At 41.6% G+C, this 18,178-nt stretch overlaps 1 protein-coding gene across 1 annotated transcript in view; it reads right to left on the bottom strand.

The window, feature by feature from the left end:
- MAMDC4 (MAM domain containing 4) overlaps positions 1-18,178 on the bottom strand; it is a 123,866-nt gene that overhangs the window by 26,660 nt on the left and 79,028 nt on the right. The window contains exon 26 of the mRNA XM_053695430.1: positions 2,581-2,715. Within this exon, the coding sequence (XP_053551405.1) occupies positions 2,581-2,715 (135 nt within the window). The remainder of the gene's footprint in view (positions 1-2,580; positions 2,716-18,178) is intronic.

The raw sequence follows: 18,178 nt of genomic DNA on the forward strand, positions 1-18,178 counted from the left end.
TGACCATGGTTTTTCTATCTGTTGGTGTAATATGCACAGCTTTTTAGCGTTACTTAATGATTAAGCTTAACAAGTTTTGCAACCAACGATTGATAATAATAGGGCGTTTTATGACTATAATCCATAACGAATATCACAATAACGAGTGTTTTGGTGTGTGTGTTGTAAATTATTTAGGGTTTTTAGCCAGAAATCGGCTGACTGGGTAACCCCCACGAAGCTTGCAGGTAGGAGGACGCCTTTGAGCGCATAGGAATGCTTGCTTGGGATGCTTGAGTAATTATGTTAACCCTATGATTTCCGCACATCTTTACAATATTGAGAATTGATACTGAGATTAAAATATTTAGCTGCTTAGCTTCTAAAGAGATAGTCTAACCTGTTGGCTGATATTTATATAAAACTGTGCTTACAGTATATATAAGATAACTATCTAATATAATCAGCCTTTTTTTGTTTAGACTGCACAGCGATTTGGACAAAATTGTTACCAACATTAAAATTGCAGCTAATTCTTCCAGTATTATAAGACATAATCACGACCCATTATTATTAGAATATATTGTGAACGAACATTCTGTGTGTATATAAGATATACTGTTGATATCTCTATAAGGTTTAGTTATATATTGGGTGGTTTGATAATTTCTACTCCTTTTTGAGCATAGTAGTATGCCAATTATAATTGGTTGCTAAGCAATAACTAACCCTATATTGGATACACTCCATAATTTACACACTCCCTATTGACCACATGGCCCTTCTTGTATTTAATTAGTGTTGGGTTCACATTGAATATAAGGATTGGTTGTAACATTCCCTTTCCTTAGACCCAACAAGAGATTTATGTTGTTGTTGTCTTTTTTTCAATAAAGTGTTACATTTTTAAACCTACTATTTTTGAGATTATTAGTGTATAATTCTACACTGGGCTAAAAGCTCAAATCCTTTAGAATCCCTAATATAATTTGCTATCTTCTATTGACACTGCTTCCATTGCTGCTCTAACACAATGGTGGTCACCACTTTAGCCATACCCCTAGGCTAGGTGGGACTCATGGTGGGAGCGTTGGGATCTTGCTCTCCTCCTCCTGCACCTATCACAACCTGCCTTCACTCCCATCTCTCTCCTTCTCTTCCTTTTAAGTTCACTGCATTTCCTGGCAGTCATCTATCGCACTCTTGGACCAACCTCACAATAACTTGACAATGTTGCTGCCTGGCTTCCTCACTTTCTCTCTCCAAATATACCTGCTCTAATACTGGAAGACTTCAACATCCCTATTGAGAACCCATCTGCCCATGCTGCCTCTAAACGTCTTTCACTCACAATTCACCCGAATCCTTACTCACTGTGACAGACACTCTGATGACTTGGTATTTTCCTACCTCTGTTCTATATCTGACTTAACCTGTCAAAACCTTTCCCATTTCAGACCTCCACCTGCTCACCTATAACCCCACTTCTCCAACTCACCCCCGCACCTGTAGAAATCTGCACACTGTGGATCCTCTCCAATTTTCCAAACTTATTCAACATTTCCTCTCTCGTGCTTCCACTATAACCTGCCCTGATCTTGCTACAGCCCACTATAACAATGCGCTCACCTTTACACTCATTCTGACCCTGATTTTATCAGAATGATTTTATCAGAATCCTTCTGTATTCTAATTCCTTGCTTGACCCCTTGCAATCTGACTTAGATTCTCAACTCTCAATTGAAACTGCCCTAACCAAAGTTACTAACAATCTTCTTTCTGCTAAAAGTAACAGCCACTACTCTATACTTATCTTACTTGACCTCTCAGCTGCCTTCGACACAGTTGGCCACCCTTCCTCTTACGGACTCGCAGCTCTTTTGGATCCACTCTTATCTTTCTAAGGGGCCCTTATATATGTCATTTGTTGGCGACTCCTCCTCTTCAATGCCTATGTCAGTTAGAGCACCACAAAGCTCTGTTCTGGCTCCTGTACTCCTACATTATAATTCTTTACTAGGGAAAACTTATCAACAGTTATGGCTTCAAATATCACCTCTATATGATGACACTCAGATCAACCTCTCCACCCCTGCTCTCTCTCCCTCTGTCCTTTGTCACGTCAGTTACTGCTTATTTGGCATTTCTTCCTAGATGGGCTCTCACCACGTAAATATTAACATGTCCAAGACTGGGCTCCTTCTAATCCCCTCACTAGCCTTACTCCGATCTCTGACTTCGCTCTTTTCATCCTGAAGCAACCATCTACATAACATTTCCAAAATTCTTACTTTTCTGAGCCCTGACGCCACTAAGCAACTAATCCACTCACTTGCTATTTGTAGACTTGACTACTGCAATAACCATACTCACTGGCCTTCCACTCTCCAACTACAATACATCCTAAATGCCTCTGCCAGGGTAATCAACCTTTCCCTCCACTTTGTATCTGCTGCACCTCTCTGCGAGTCCCTTCACTGGCTCCCCATTCACAGCATAATTCAATAAAGTATTATCACCCTGACCTACAAAGCCCTTACCAACACCGCTCCCCACTACCTGTCCTTGATAAGCAACACATTTTCACTTTATCTCACTTACGGAAATGATCAGCAGAGTCGGTGCGATAGGAAAAACTGAAGCAAGAGCCACTGGTGGCCGGGAGATGTTCGCTCATTAACCAGGCCGAGCTTCCTTCTGTGTGCAATGCTCCAGTATCCACAAATGCAAAATGACCTAAAGAATGAAAGTCAGTCATTAGCATCATGTGATATGGTAACAGCTGGAACACATTAATATTTGAACAGGAGAATTTTTTTTAAAAAAAGCAAATGGACTACAAAAATAAAACTTTTTAGTGATGAAGCCAACCATAGCAAAATATTGTTTTAAATTATTCAGTGCTGAGCCATTTCACACCTTTAAGATGAAGACATTTTTAGGATTTTGAACCCATCTCACTGAATTTACACATTAATCTCAGAGAGCTACCAACACAAATCATACCTTGTTTTTACTCTGTAACAGCTTATAAACTTCATCCGACACTCTTTAAATGATTAGCAACATATTAAAGGGATACTAAACCCATTTTTTTTATTTAATGATTCAGATAGGGCAGGCAATTTTAAGCAACTTTCTAATTTACTCCTATTATCGATTTTTCTTTGTTCTCTTGCTATCTTTCTTTGAAAAGCAGGAATGTAAAGCATATGAGCCGGCCCATTTTAGATTTAGCACCCTGGATAGAGCTTGCTTATTGGTGGCTACATTTAATCACTAATCAGCAAGCGCTACCAAGGTGTCCACAATGTCATCAATTAATAGTGAGAATATCACTCCTGGCTAGCAGGAGGAGGCAAAGAGCACCACAGCAAAGCTATTAAGTGTCACTTCCATACCCATAATCCCCAGTCAGTCAACCGAAAGGAAAATGGAAAAAGGAATAACACAAAGGTGTAGAGGTGCCTGAGGCTTAGTCAAAAAATATTAAAGAAACAATGTTGGATGCGCCTAATACGCAAAATAATAGCGTATAATTGAATGTTGCTTGTGGTGCAATATGTGCAATACAAATGATAATAAAGTGTAGGCAAAAATGTAAAATGTGTCTATACACAATAGATTTGTTCATTTGAGACAAAGGGAAACTTTTTGGATATGGAAACTGAAGACCATTAATCCCTTCGGCTTAAATGAACACATCGACATGGCAGCGTTCAACTAAATGGAATCCATAGGATTACCTTAGATATACGTACCCTTTTTTCACATATATATTTATTTTATATTTTTGTATTATTTTATATATTATACATTATTGAAGGTTGATCTATGAATATGACACACGTTATCCAATCAATGTGTAATAACCTTTATGGGTTGGAATTTGTATTTGTTTTTGTATAAATATATATTATTTTTTAGATTTTATATATTTATGTTATGTTATCAATTTTCTGTTTTTACAATTGATATTAGTAAACTTTGGGAATATTGTTTATGAGGTATACTTCTTGTTCTATTCATACAATCAGGTCCGCAACGATATATGTATTTATGAATTGTGCGGACACGTTATATGAGATGTTTTAAAAAAAATCTTTTTGCTATTTGCGGGGGGTTCACTTTCATATATGAGATTATCAAATCCAACTCTATGAATTGGTGACATAAAATGTAGTTCACCCAGTAGCGCTTAATCGCCACATTATGTCAGTATAACGTTAAACTTTATACGATTATCTCAATGGGGGTGTGATTGTATCCCCATCATAGCATTGGTTGACCGCACACCAATGAAATAACTGAGAACTATGAGTGACGATAGCTCATCCGTGCAGGTGAACCTTTGCGCATGTGCCTTGAACAGCATTAGACGCTGAACAGGGTTTATAAGTTGTGATATTTTTAGTGATGTATACACCTGATGAAACGGTCAATACGACTGAGACTTGCTTTTACTTCCCCCTAATTACCATATTCCATAAGTGAATTCACATGTTATTGGGTCTTATCCAGAGGATCATTGCCTCCATCTAGTGCAAAAACTGCGTTGGCGTGGACATAAGCCTTTTTTGAACCTGTGAATATCGGCGGTTGTTGGTATTGCGTGCCGAGGGGATAGCTATCTGGACAGCTACTAAAGGTCAAGCAGGTGTTTGTGGCACTTTTCAAGTGCCTTATACTTTGTGAGTATAGTATTTACTGCATGTATGTAGACCAGGTACTACTGATTGTGCACTATTGTGGTGCCTTCTTCTGTTCCACTTCATTTTTAGTCAAAAAATAACTGTCTGAAATTAAGGGAGAGGTTGTGGACTCTCCATATCTGGAAAAAAATACATTTTTCAGGTAAGCATACATTTTGTTTTCTTTCCTAAGATATGGAGAGTCCACAACGTCATCAATTACTAGTGGGAACCAATACCCAAGCTAGAGGATACAGATGACTAGGGAGGGAGAACAATGCAGCAGGCCTAAACAGAAGGCACCACCGCTTGAAGAACCTTTCTTCCAAAAGAAGCCTCGGCCGAGGCAAAAGTATCAAATTTGGAAAATGTATAAAAGTATGCAGAGAGGACCAAGTAGCAGCCTTGCAAATCTGTTCCACAGAAGCTTCATTTTTGAAGGCCCTCGTGAAAATGATCCATTATTCTCTCAGGAGGCTGCTGACCAGCAGTCTCATAAGCAAAACGAATGATACTTCTCAACCAGAGAGAAAGAGAAGTAGCAGTAGCTATCTGACCTTTACGCTCTCCAGAGAAACAAACAAACAGGGCATAGGATTGGCGAAAATCTTTATTCGCCTGAAGGTAGAGTGCTAAAGACGGCTCAGAGTCGTCGCTAGCACTCAACCACCTTTTGAGCAATCTGGGGGCTCCCACTGACTCCCACCCCTGCGATCGGGCCTATATAGTGACAGGCAAAGCCGGGGCTTCCCGTTGTGTGTGGTGACGTCACCCGCAATGACATGATGACGTCACCGCGCAACTTTATTTAAATTAACAATACAAAGTATAGGAAAAGGGGGCATGCTGCTTAGAAACCTGTATCTCAGGCATCGAAGCAGCTACAGACCCCCAAGACCCACTGTTGGAAAGGTAATCGCCTAACCTTTCTAATAGTATAAGTCTTGGGGATCTGAAAAACAGAAAAAATGTAAATCCTGCTTAGCACTCAAAAAGTTAGAGCACACACAACATCCAAGTTGTGCAACAAACGTTCCTTATGAGAAGAAGGATTAGGACATAGGGAAGGGACAACAATTTCCTGATTAATATTTCGATCTGAGACCACTTTAGGAAGAAAACCCAACATAGTACGAAGAACCGCCTTATCAGCATGAAAGATAAGATAAGGTGAATCACACTGCAAAGCCGAGAGTTCCGAGACTCTCTGAGCAGAAGAGAAATCAATAAGAAACAAAACATTCCAAGATAACAACTTAATATCTATGGAATGCAATGGCTCAAACGGAGCCTGCTGCAAAACTTTAAGAACAAGGTTAAGGCACCAAGAAGGAGCAACAGTCTTAAACACAGGCCTGATTCTGACCAGGTCCTGACAAAAAGATTGAACATCTGGCACATCCGCCAGACGTTTGTGTAACAAAATAGAAAATGCAGAAATCTGATCCTTCAGAGAACTGACTGACAATCCGTTCTCCAGACCTAACTGGAGAAAAGACAAAATCCTAGGAATCCTGACCCTAATCCAAGAGTAGCCCTTGGATTCACACCAATAAAGGTATTTACGCCATACCTTATGGTAAATCTTTCTAGTAACAGGCTTGCAAGCCTGAATCATGGTCTCAATGACTAACTCAGAAAAAACACGCTTAGACAGAAATAAGCGTTCAATCTCCAAGCAGTCAGCTTCAGAGAAACGAGATTTGGATGAAGAAATAGACCTGAGTTAGAAGGTCCTTCCTCAGAGGTAACCTCCAAGGTGGAAGAGATGACATCTTCCCTAGGTCTGCATACCAGATCTTGCAAGGTCATGCAGGAGCTATTAGAATTACTGATGCTCTCTCCTGTTTGATACGAGCAATGACTCGTGGAAGGAGAGCAAATGGAGGAAACAGGTATGCTAGACTGAAATCCCAAGGAAATACCACAGCATCTATCAGGGCGGCCTTCGGATCTCTCGACCTTGAACCGTACCTTGGAAGCTTGGCGTTCTGCCGAGACGCCATCAGATCCAACTCAATTACCCCCCATTTGAACGTTAACCTGGAGAACACCTACGGATGGAGAGCCCACTCCCCGGGATGAAACGTCTGTCTGCTCAGGAAATCCGCTTCCCAGTTGTCCACTCCTGGAATGTGGATGGCAGATAGACAGCAATTGTGAGTTTCCGCCCACCGAACAATCTGAGTCACCTCCTTCATAGCTAAGGAACTCTGAGTTCCTCCCTGGTGGTTGATGTAAGCCACTGAGGTGATGTTGTCCGACTGAAACCTGATAAACAGGGCTAAGGACAACTGAGGCCAAGACATCAGAGCATTGTAAATCACTCTCAACTCCAAAATGTTTATGGGGAGAGCAGACTCCTCCTGAGTCCATAGTCCCTGCACCCTTAACGAGTCCCAGACTGCTCCCAGCCCAGCAGGCAGGTGTCCATGGTCACAATCACCCAGGAAGGTCTCCTGAAGCATGTGCCCTGAGACAGATGCTCCTGAGAAAACCACCACGGGAGAGAGTCTCTTGTCGACTGATCTAGATCTATCCTCTGAGATAGATCCGAATGATCTCTGTTCCATTGACTGAGCATGCATAACTGCAGAGCTCTCAAATGGAATCGAGCAAAGGGAATGATGTCCATGGAAGTGACCATCAGACCAATTACCTTCATACATTGAGCCACTGATGGCCGAACAGTAGACTGCAGAGAGAGGCAAGAGGAAAGAATCTTGGATTTTCTGACCTCCATCAGAAATACTTTCATAGATAGGGAATCTATTATGGTCCCTAAGAAAACTACCCTTGTAGCTGGAACAAGGGAACTCTTCGCCAGATTTACTTTCCATCTGTGGGAACGTAGAAAAGACAACAAGATCTCTGTATGAGAGTTTGCTTGTTGAAAAGCTTGCGCCTGAACGAAGATGTTGTCCATGTAAGGAGCCACTGCAATTCCCCTAGACCTGACCACTGCCAAAAGAGCCCCCAGAACCTTTGAGAAAATCCTGGGTGCTGTGGCATGGCCAAACGGAAGAGCCACAAACTGAAAGTGTCTGTCTAGAAAAGCGAATCTCAGGAACTTTTGATGATCCCTGTGGATGGGAACATGAAGATACGCATCCTTCAGGTCTATGGTCATCATGAATTGACCTTTTTGGACCAAAGGAAGAATGGAACAAATGTTTTTGATTTCTGAAGCACGGTACCCTGAGAAACTTGTTGAGACACTTTAGGTCTAGAATAGGTCGAAAAGTTCCCTCTTTTTTGGGAACCATGAACAGATTTGAATAGAATCCTAGACCCTGTTCCCTCACCGGAACTGGAACAATCACTCCCAGGGAGGAAAGATCCTGAAAGCAGTTCAAGAATGCTTCTCTTTTTATCTAGTCTGCAGATAATCTTGAGAGGTGGAACCTGCCCCTGAGAGGGAAAGTTTGAATTCTATTTTGTAATCCTGAGATACTATGTCCACAGCCCAGAGATCTGGGATATCTCATATCCATGCTTGATGAAAAAAAGAAAGTCTGCCCCCCACTTGATCCGATCCCAGATCGGGGGCAAACCCTTCATGCTGATTTAGACTCAGCTGCGGGTTTCTTAGATTGCTTCCCCTTGTTCCAAGACTGATTGGAAGAGGAAGACTTTCCTTTGAAGTTATCAAAGGAACGAAAATTACTTTGAAGTCCTTTAGGTCTACTCTTCTTGTCTTGTGGTAGAAAATACCCTTTTCTGCCAGTAATATCAGAAATTATTTCTGCCAGACCAGGTCCAAACAAGGTCTTACCCTTGTAAGGAAGCGCCAGAAGCTTGGACTTAGAGATAACATCCGCTGACCAAGATTTTAGCCACAATGCCCTGCGGGCTAGCACAGCGAAGCCAGATATCTTGGCTCCCAGTTTAATAACGTGCATGGTAGCATCAGAAATAAAAGAATTGGCTAGCTTGAGAGCCTTAATTTTGTCTTGGTTCTCCTCCAGAAGATTCTCTATGAAAATTTAATCAGACAAGGCGTTGCAACAATAAGATGCCGCACTTGACACAGTGGCAATACAAACTGCAGGTTGCCATTGAAGACCTTGATGAACATACATCTTTTTCAAATAAGCCTCTAGCTTTTTGTCCACTGGATCCTTAAAAGAGCAGCTATCCTCTATAGGGATAGTAGTCCTCTTAGCCAGAGTAGAAATGGCCCCTTCTACTTTAGGCGCCGTACTCTTAGCCAGAGTAGTAATGGCCCCTTCTACTTTAGGCGCCGTGCTCCATGAATCCTTAATGGAGTCAGCGACAGGAAACATCTTCTTAAAGACGGGAGACAGGGAAAAAGGTATCCCTGGCTTCTCCCATTCCTGTGAAATAATTTCCGTTGCACGGCCTGTAACAGGAAACACTTCCACAGTGGAAGGAACATCATAGTATTTATTAAGTTTACTAGATTTCTTAGGGTTGACAACAACAGGAGTATCGGAGTTGTCCAAAGTAGCCAAAACCTCCTTTAACAATACACAAAGGTGTTCAAGCTTAAATCTGAAGGTTACAACTTCAGCATCAGATGAAGGAATTATACTGTCTGAATCTGAGATTTCACCCTCAGAGGCTACCAACATATCCTCCTCATCAGACTGATGAGGAAGGGCAACCTGTGTAGCAGCAGAAGGAACAGAAATCTTACTATCTGAATCTCTTATCTTCCTCTTGCGTTTTCCCTTTAACATAGAAAAGGCAGATAATGCTGCCGATACCGCAGAAGATACCTGAGCAGCAATATCTGCAGGCAAATATGTGACGCCATAGAGGCTTGGGACGTTTGAGGAGAAAGCTGTGGTATTGCCTGAACAGCATCATCCTGAGAGACGTTTGGCTCAGAAACAAAAAGTTTATCTTTATGTTTTAAAGTCCTATCTAGACATGAGGTACAAAATTGCATGGGCAATTCAATTTGAGTCTCTAAACAAAGAAGACACCTGTCCATAGGAATAGAATCCTGTTCCATGATAGTAATAAAAAATGTTGGCAAAAAAAAGTAAGAAAATAATATATATACTTTATTGAGGTACTGTCCCTTAAAAAATCAAAATAGCGGTAAAGTCTTGACTAATAAGACATTCCGCAATATAAACTGGGGAGCATTAAGTTTAAATTATGGTTTCACTACCTAACTACACCTCTACACCTCAGCCTGTGACTGGGGCGCCTACCTGTCCACAGCTAAAATCTGTGTATCCCTTAGAAGATTAGCCGGTCTCCACTCAGTACAGCAGAAACCGCTCCGATCAGTCTCCAAAAAGCGGAACAAGGAAGTCACGTGACCGGCAAGTGAAGCTGCGCCACAGATGTAAAAACGCGCGCTTCGAGCCTGAACAAAACTGTTACAATGAAAAGAAATCCACTTCCTGACTAAGTACTGCGTCAGAGCCGGCTAAAGAGATCGCAAACATTTGCCCATATGCAATAAACAAAAAACAGTGCTCTAAACACCTTGATAGCCACTCACAGATCAATATCATAATGAACTGCTGAATAATAAAATGAAATAAACCCATAAGCCACCAATATAGGGTTAGCTCCTTCCCTTCCATAAAGGAAATTAACCCTAGTCTCTATCTCACATACAAAATGTGCCTGCCCACTGCCTGCAATTAATCCTGTACCAAGGATTCTAGTCCCAACATGAATGCAGAGAGTTCCCAGCTTAACCCCTTAAGTGCCAGTCTCCCACCCAGAAGACAAAAGCACTTACCTGCACAGAGACCTGTAGAAAAAAGAAAGAACTGAGTAAACCTACTCTAGCTTTCTATACTAGGGAAGCAATATGTCAGGAAACAGAGCAAGGCCCACTTAACAAAGTTCCTAACTGCTTTAAAGTCACCACTATTCTACTGCAGAGATCGACGTGGGCTACAGCTATACCCAAAAATCTTGCTTGTAGCGAAAATAAATCCAATTTTCTTCAGACACCAAACTTCACCTCCTCCATTGACAAAGGCAAAGAGAATGACTGGGGATTATGGGTAGGGGAGTGACACTTAACAGCTTTGCTCTGGTGATCTTTGCCTCCTTCTGCTGGCCAGGAGTGATATTCCCAGTAGTAATAGATGACGTTGTGGACTCTCCATATCTTAGGAAAGAAATTTACAATCCATTATTTAAAAGGATAGATTCCCCTCTTTCAAATTAGTGGTCTCAATCTGAATTGTGTGTAGCTTGGGATAGAGGGTTCACAAAGTCTTCATCCTGCTCCACTAGCAGTAAGGAAGTGCTTAGCACAGCATGTGACATCACCCAGCATAGTATGAGCAATCCCTACAAAAATTTAAGAATATAAATATATGTAAAGAACAAAGTAAATGAACACTACTGTAGGAACTGCATAGGGGTCAATTTATCAAGCCTCCATACGGAGCTTGATGCCCTGTGTTTCCGGCAAGCCTTCAGGCTTGCCGGAAAAAGAAGTTATGAAGCAGTGGTCTAAAGGCCGCTGCTCCATAACCTGTCTGCCTGCTCTGAGGCAGCGGATAGAAATCAACCCGATCGAATACGATCCGGTTGATTGACACCCCGATCAAATACGATCGGGTTGATTGACACCCCTGCTAGCCGCCTGTCGTAGCATATGCTGTCGGCATTTATCGATGTGCAGCAGACATGATACGCTACATCGTATCTTGTCCGCTTGCACTATAATAAATTAACCCCATAGTCTCATTTGTTCCAAATTTAAATACCTCATCTATAAAGGCTATGGATACTTAAATTTGGCCTGATATATCCTAATGGATTTGCATAGATCTTAGTGTGTTGAGCTTTCCAAAAAAGGAATCAACCTCTGAAAATAGCCTAAGGCCTGGAGCGTCTGCCTTCTTCAGCATTTAGCAGCTGACAAATTAAATTTCACATTACAATGATCTTCACATAGCAGTATATGTTCCTGTATATATCTATACCTTCTAGTGGAGTTAGCGCTCGAGCGGGAGCGTTAAATACTGTTCCACTTGTAATCTAGCCCTAAGTGTGTTACAAAGTAAAAAAAGGTTGGGAAACGACTTTTTACAGAACATAAAGTGTATAGTCATTGATCTTGTATCTTTATTGGCAAACAATGGGTAAAAGAAAATCATATTTGGAGCCCTGATGAATATTTAACCAGACAGTGCAGTATTTCAGCTTCAGTAATAACTAAGAAAAGAAAAATATGGATGTTTCAATTTCCAATTTGTAGTTCCTCTGAGTTGTGATGATTTTAAATACAGACTATGTCTTAATCCTTTCTGGCAATGCTCAAAGGGGTCAAATTACAGCTTGGTGTCTTTACAGTCATCATTCACTTTATATTAGACAACAGATGAATACCCAGCACTTACTTATGTGTATTTTTTTGTAGCTCTACATGTTCTGGCAATTAAAACTGCAGCCAGGACTCTCTGGAAGTGCATTACCCACTGCTTGCTCCCTTCAGGCTAATGTTACCATCCCTGCTCCCCTGTAAGGTAACTCACTGATTGCTTCACCCAAGCTCCCTTTGCCATCATCACTGCTCCCCCTGCATCTTTACCTACTGTTTCCTTCATATGGGTTCCTGATACTACCACTGCCTAAATGAAGCAATATAGGCAGTGTGGGACCAGAAAGGTGCTTTGTTAGCATGACTACAAATCCAAGCAATCCTTAGAAAAAACAAAAACAAAAATTGCAGTAGAAGTGGAACTTCCCAAACGCTGTTAAAATGTTGTAGTGAGGCTGTAAAAAACAAATAAGTATAATCACAGGTGTCTCCAGGGCAGCCTGTGTATCTTCATATATGCAGCATGATAAAATCAAATATCCCACTGTGACAGCTGTCAAGGAACTGACTTAGACTCTCTTTCTGTAGCTGGATCTTCTGCCCTAGCCAAAACCAGAAGTGTCATAATCAAGCTTCTGGATAGGAGCAGTAACCCATTGTAGGCTGGTATCAAACGTTTTTCTGAAAACTGCTTGATGCAAAAAAGCAAGAGTAAAATCTGCCCCCGGTATATAAAATTACTGATTATAAATGTTAGACAACAATTATGTGGGCTGTCAACCCCAGTGTTCTGCATGCACTGAACCATTAGATTAATGAGAGGAAGCTGATTATAATACTTAACATAGAAGAGGGAGAGGGAGAATACGGGCAAGTGGTTATCAGAATTGAGCAATTGAGTAAAAATAGTTCTAAGGACAAGCCGTCACTGCTGTCTGGTGGATTTTTGGATTATTAAGCATTTCTGTACCTAAAAATAATAATTACCTATATGTGCATGTAAAAAAATTAAAATTAGCACCCAGAGGGGCGTGGACAGAACTGCCCACTCCCCCAATTACCTGGATATAGGTAACCCCTTTAGCAGTGCCCCTCCTCCTCCTAATGATGTCTAACCAACAAATGGACTAAACATAGGGAAGGGAGCCTGGTAAGCATTACCCAGGGATATGGACCAAGATAGAGAACTTACTATATTGTTTGGTGTTAATTTCAAGTTATCTTAGCCCTCCCCTGTAATGCTTATCAGTGAGATGACTACCAAAGCAGTGTAAAACAAAATGCGTCTGTAATAAAAAAAAAAAAAAAAAAAAAAGATGCAAAAGTAACAAATTTATTCAAAAAAACACAGAAGTCAAAACGTTGTGCCCAAAATCAGCGGAAATCGACTTGCGCACCTCTAACTTATGAGAAATAAGGGTTTGCAAGGTTTTTCAGACTGCAGCCTGACAAAGTTGCTCTGGTGTAGCATCTGCTTGAAAAGCCCAAGAAGACGCAACTATGTGTACTCAGACCCTCCAGAACCTGCTCTTGCCTTTCTTTGTAGGATCTGCAAATTGTTTTAACAATCCAGCTTGGTATAGTAGACTTTGCAAGAGCTTGTCCCAAACAAGGACTCCTTGGAATAATGAATAAGCGATCTGTCTTCCGAACTGATTGTGTTTGTTTCCTATAGATATGAAAACAACGGAGCACATCAAGACGATACATAGGCTTTCCTTGAATTTCTGCTTTCGTAGGACAAAAGGATGGTAAAAACATTATATTGTCCCTAATGAAAATCTGGCACAACCTTAGGAAGAAATCATCCACTGTTTGTTCACTGTTTATCCTAATGAAAAACAAGAAAAAGCTATTTAACAGAAAGTGCCTGTAACTCAGACACACACCTTGCTGAGGTAATTGCTACAAGGAAAACTGTCTTCAGAGTAAGAAAACATAACGACAATTCATGAAGCGGTTCAAAAGGAGAATTCATAAGAACTTCCCAAAACCAACAGAAGATCCCAAGAAGGAATAATAGATCTCTTCTGGGGTTGGTTATGGGCCAAAGCCTGAAATAACTGCACAATTAAGGACTCTTGTACCCACTTCTTCCCAGAGATTGCCAAAAATTGAACCTTCAAAGTAGAGGTAACTAAGAATGTTCAGAAAACCAGCATGAAGGAACTTGAGAAATTGATATAATTGAACATTTGCTGTTGATGCATTATGCTGAAGCATCAAAGATGAAAAACAATCCCAAATTCTATAGTAAACACTAGACATTGCTTTCTTCCTGGCCTTTAACAAAGTTTGTATGACAGCAGAAGAAATATTAATCTGCTGTAAATGGAAGATCTCATCAACCATGCAGTCAGTCTGAGATTTTGAGGATTTGGATGCAGGAGAGGCCCTTGAAGAAGCAACTCCCATGATACTGGTACAACCCAGGGAGGTTGAAGGGCCAGGCGTTAAACTAATGGAAACCATGGCCTGCGTGGCCAGAAGGGTAGGATCACAATAAATGTTGCTCTCTTTTTCAAGATACGCCTTAGCAGAGGGAGAATGAGAGGAAATGGTCGAAACATATATGTCAGATTGAACTCCCACGTCTGCGACAATATGTTCACTCCCAGAGCCTGAGCAGTTGGAAGATGACTGAAAAAGAGTGAAACCTGATGATTGGATCTGGAGGCCATCAGATCCACCAGTGGAGTACCCCATTTGTCTGTGATCAATCGAAATATCCTCGGGTTGAGCTGCCACTCTGTTGGAAGAACCGTCTCCCTGCTGAGATAATCTGCACTGATGTTCTGAATGCCTGGAATGTGGACAGCTCTTAATAGCAGAAGGTTGCATTGGTCCCAAACAAAATTTACAGAAACCCCCTTTAGGGCCAACCGACTCCTGAATGTAAGAAGTTGCTGTCCTGATGTCTGACATTACCTTCACCCTTGTGTCTTTGGAATAATACCAATGCCTTGTAAACTGCTTTGATCTCCAGAAGGTTTATGGACAACTGACGAGTATGTTGATCCCATACTCCTTGTGCATAAGTCTTGTTGCAGACAGCACTCCAACCTATCTTGCTTGCATCTGTTTGTATCAGAACCCAATCCAGCTCCGCCAAGGGAAGTCCTTCTGACAGATTTCGCACCTGACTCCACCAGAATAGGAGCTTTCTTAATTTTGCAGAAAATTGAATCTATTGGATGGATTGCAAGACCCTTTGTTCTGTTGAAGAAAATGGTACTGAAAAGGATGCATCCTCCATCTTGCCCATTTTACTATATGGATTAATGAGGCCATGTGGCCTAACATCTTCATCCAACGTCTGACTGCCATTTTACAGACTTTCTGTAGAGTTAAAAAGCACCATCTTAACTCTTTGATCTTTTATGGAGGTAGGGAGACAAGACCTTTTTGAGTGTTGATCTGTACACCAAGAAACACAAGGACCTGAGATGGCTGAAGATGATTCTTTTTGAAATTTATGAGCCAGCCATGCTCCTCAAGAAACTGTAATAGAATCTTTCTTTGTTGGAATGCTTGATCCCTTAAATCTGTGATTAAAATAATATTGTCCCTATAGTGAATGATGAACAAGCCTCAGAGTTCTGTGATGAGAGGGACAAGGACCTTTGTAAAGACTTGAAATGCCGTTGAAATGCCAAAGGGCAAAGCTGTAAATTGGAAGTGACGGTCTCCAGAAGTGAACCTTAAATACATCCTGTGAACTTCTGCTATAGGCACATGGATGTAAGCATCTCTTCAATCAACTGAAAGAAGAAAAGCCCTGATGACTAAAATTAGTGTTTCCATTCTGAAACTCTGGACAACAAGATAGGTATTCAGCCTTACCAAGAAAAGAGGAGAATAGTATCACTGATTGAGAAAATATCTTGGAACCTCCTAAATGACCTGATTGGCCAATAGCTTGTTGGTAAACTGGTAAATAGTTTGTAGCTTTAGAGGATCTTTCTGGAGTGGTGATGTCCTTAAGCGAGGAAATGGAGGTTTCATTCTGAATTGAAGGTAATACCCGGTGTGGAGAAGCTTGAGTACCTAGGAATCTGAAATCGTGGATGCCCACACCTCTCGGAAATTGGAAAGTCAGCCTCCAAAATGGAGAGGTTGGGCAAGCAAACCATCTGTCACACTCTTCAAGGGAGCAGGTTCAGGTGTTGGGAGTGGTTGTGCAGAGGTGTCAGGTTCTGGGTTTAAAGTTGTGTTTTGTCTGCGTGAGTCTTTCCTTTTTGGCATAACTAAACTGGTACAAGGGTTTTTAGAAATTAAAGGTGAAGGTTTTAGTGATAGGTTAATTAGCAATGCAGAGAGATGCAAACTAGATAAAAGGCAAAGTCTCTGTGTAGACAAGAATACAAAGTAACTTGGTTTAGACAGTCTTAATGCAGGCAAAAATATAAATAAACTGTAGACAAGAAACTTGGCAATAGCATGCAGGATACGTAGATATGCTGTAGACCAAAACTTGGCAGTAGCAGGCAGGATATGAAGAGATGCTGTAATCAGGTAACTTTATAATAACAGGCAGGATACTGGCATAGGCTGCAGACTGGTAACTTTGTAGTAACAGGCAGGAATGCAGATCTTTGTAATAACAGGCAGGATACTTGCATAGACTATAGACTGGTAACTTTGTAGTAACAGGCAGGAATGCAGATCTTTGTAATAACAGGCAGAATACTTGCATAGGCTGCAGACTGGTATCTTTGTAGTAACAGACAGGAATGCAGATCTTTGTAATAACAGACAGGATACTTGCATAGACTGCAGACTGGAACTCTGTAGTAACAGGTAACAAGCAAGCAAAAGTACCTGAGGCAGCTGTTACGGTACCAACAGTGTACCAAGGGTTAGTACCAGGGAACAATGTCCTGCATAGGGAATCAGCAATTCACAACCCAGCCAGTTTCAGGTTTAAAACAGAATGTCATTTATTAAAGGCTAGATGCCTAGTATTTATACAGGTTTGACCCCAGATGGGGGGGTTGAAAGACTCTTGTACATTTAGATAAAAAGGGGAAGACGCCCTTTTATGAAACAGTAGAATTACATTACTTAAATACTTTACTTAGGCAGATAACAACTTAAACACATTTGGCTTGTCTTATCACCTAGCGTCTGCTCTCTGAGGGTGATTAAACAATGGCCTGTTTATTACTTAAATGTAATTATAGCACACAATAGCTGAGGCCAGAAAACCTGTCTTTAGAAATTAGATTCTTAGCTAAACACAATTAACTCCTTCAGTCCTGACAGAAGGGTCTGTCACATATCTCCCCCCTTGTGGAACACTCCGGCAGACCCGGCTTGACCCTTTGGCGGGTCAACCTGGGGATGACCGGACTAGGAGGTGGTAGGCATGTCAGTTTGCCAGGACAATCCATCTGTATTCCCGTTATGAGAGAGAATTCCTGTCCATACAAAGAAGGGTTCAACTTCCTCAGTGCCCAGACTAGGGCTAAACAGTCCTTCAAAATCCCATCAGCTTCTTTACGAGTTTTCTGTACCTGCTCTTTATAGGTATCCACAATCCCTTCATACTGACATAGGGTGCCCGTGAGTTGCTGCACCTCACTATGAGCCAGCGTCAGCTTCTCCTCAAGTGTCGCTAAGTTTGTCTTTAAGGTTTCATGTCCCACTCTCAAGCTGGTGTTTTCTGCAGTCTGTCGGTGCAGCTTGTCTAGCAGAGATTCACGTTCTAAACGTGCTTTTTCCTCTGCGCTCCTCTTCTCCTTCATCAGCGCATTGTAACGGGACTTCCACGTATCAATAGCGGATAGAGATTTACTGAGCTCAGCGTCCTGGGGCTTAGCAGCAGGGGGGTCAGTCTCTGCTGCACGGATCTGAGCACGGGTAGTCACAGGGTTAACATCAGCGGGACCCATGGGAGCATAGGCAGAAACAAGGGGAGCCAAGTCATTTCCAAGAAGAACATCAGCAGGTAAGTCCTTCTTGACCCCCACATTCACAGGTCTAGCGCCCACTCCCCAATCCAAATGTACCCTGGCAACAGGTAGGCTGAACACATCGCCCCCTGCTACCCTCACAGCCACAGTGTCTCCAGTGTACTGTTTCTCAGACACCAAGTTCTTTTGAAGCAAGGTTATGGTAGCACCAGTATCCCGTAGACCACTGACCTTCTTCCCATTCACTTTAACCAGTTGCCGGTTATTCCGGTGGGCAGCTTGCACAAGGTCTGCCTCATGTAGGATGCTCCAGCATTCTTGCG

Source organism: Bombina bombina, chromosome 12, assembly GCF_027579735.1.
Source record: "Bombina bombina isolate aBomBom1 chromosome 12, aBomBom1.pri, whole genome shotgun sequence".
Classification (NCBI taxonomy): domain Eukaryota; kingdom Metazoa; phylum Chordata; class Amphibia; order Anura; family Bombinatoridae; genus Bombina; species Bombina bombina.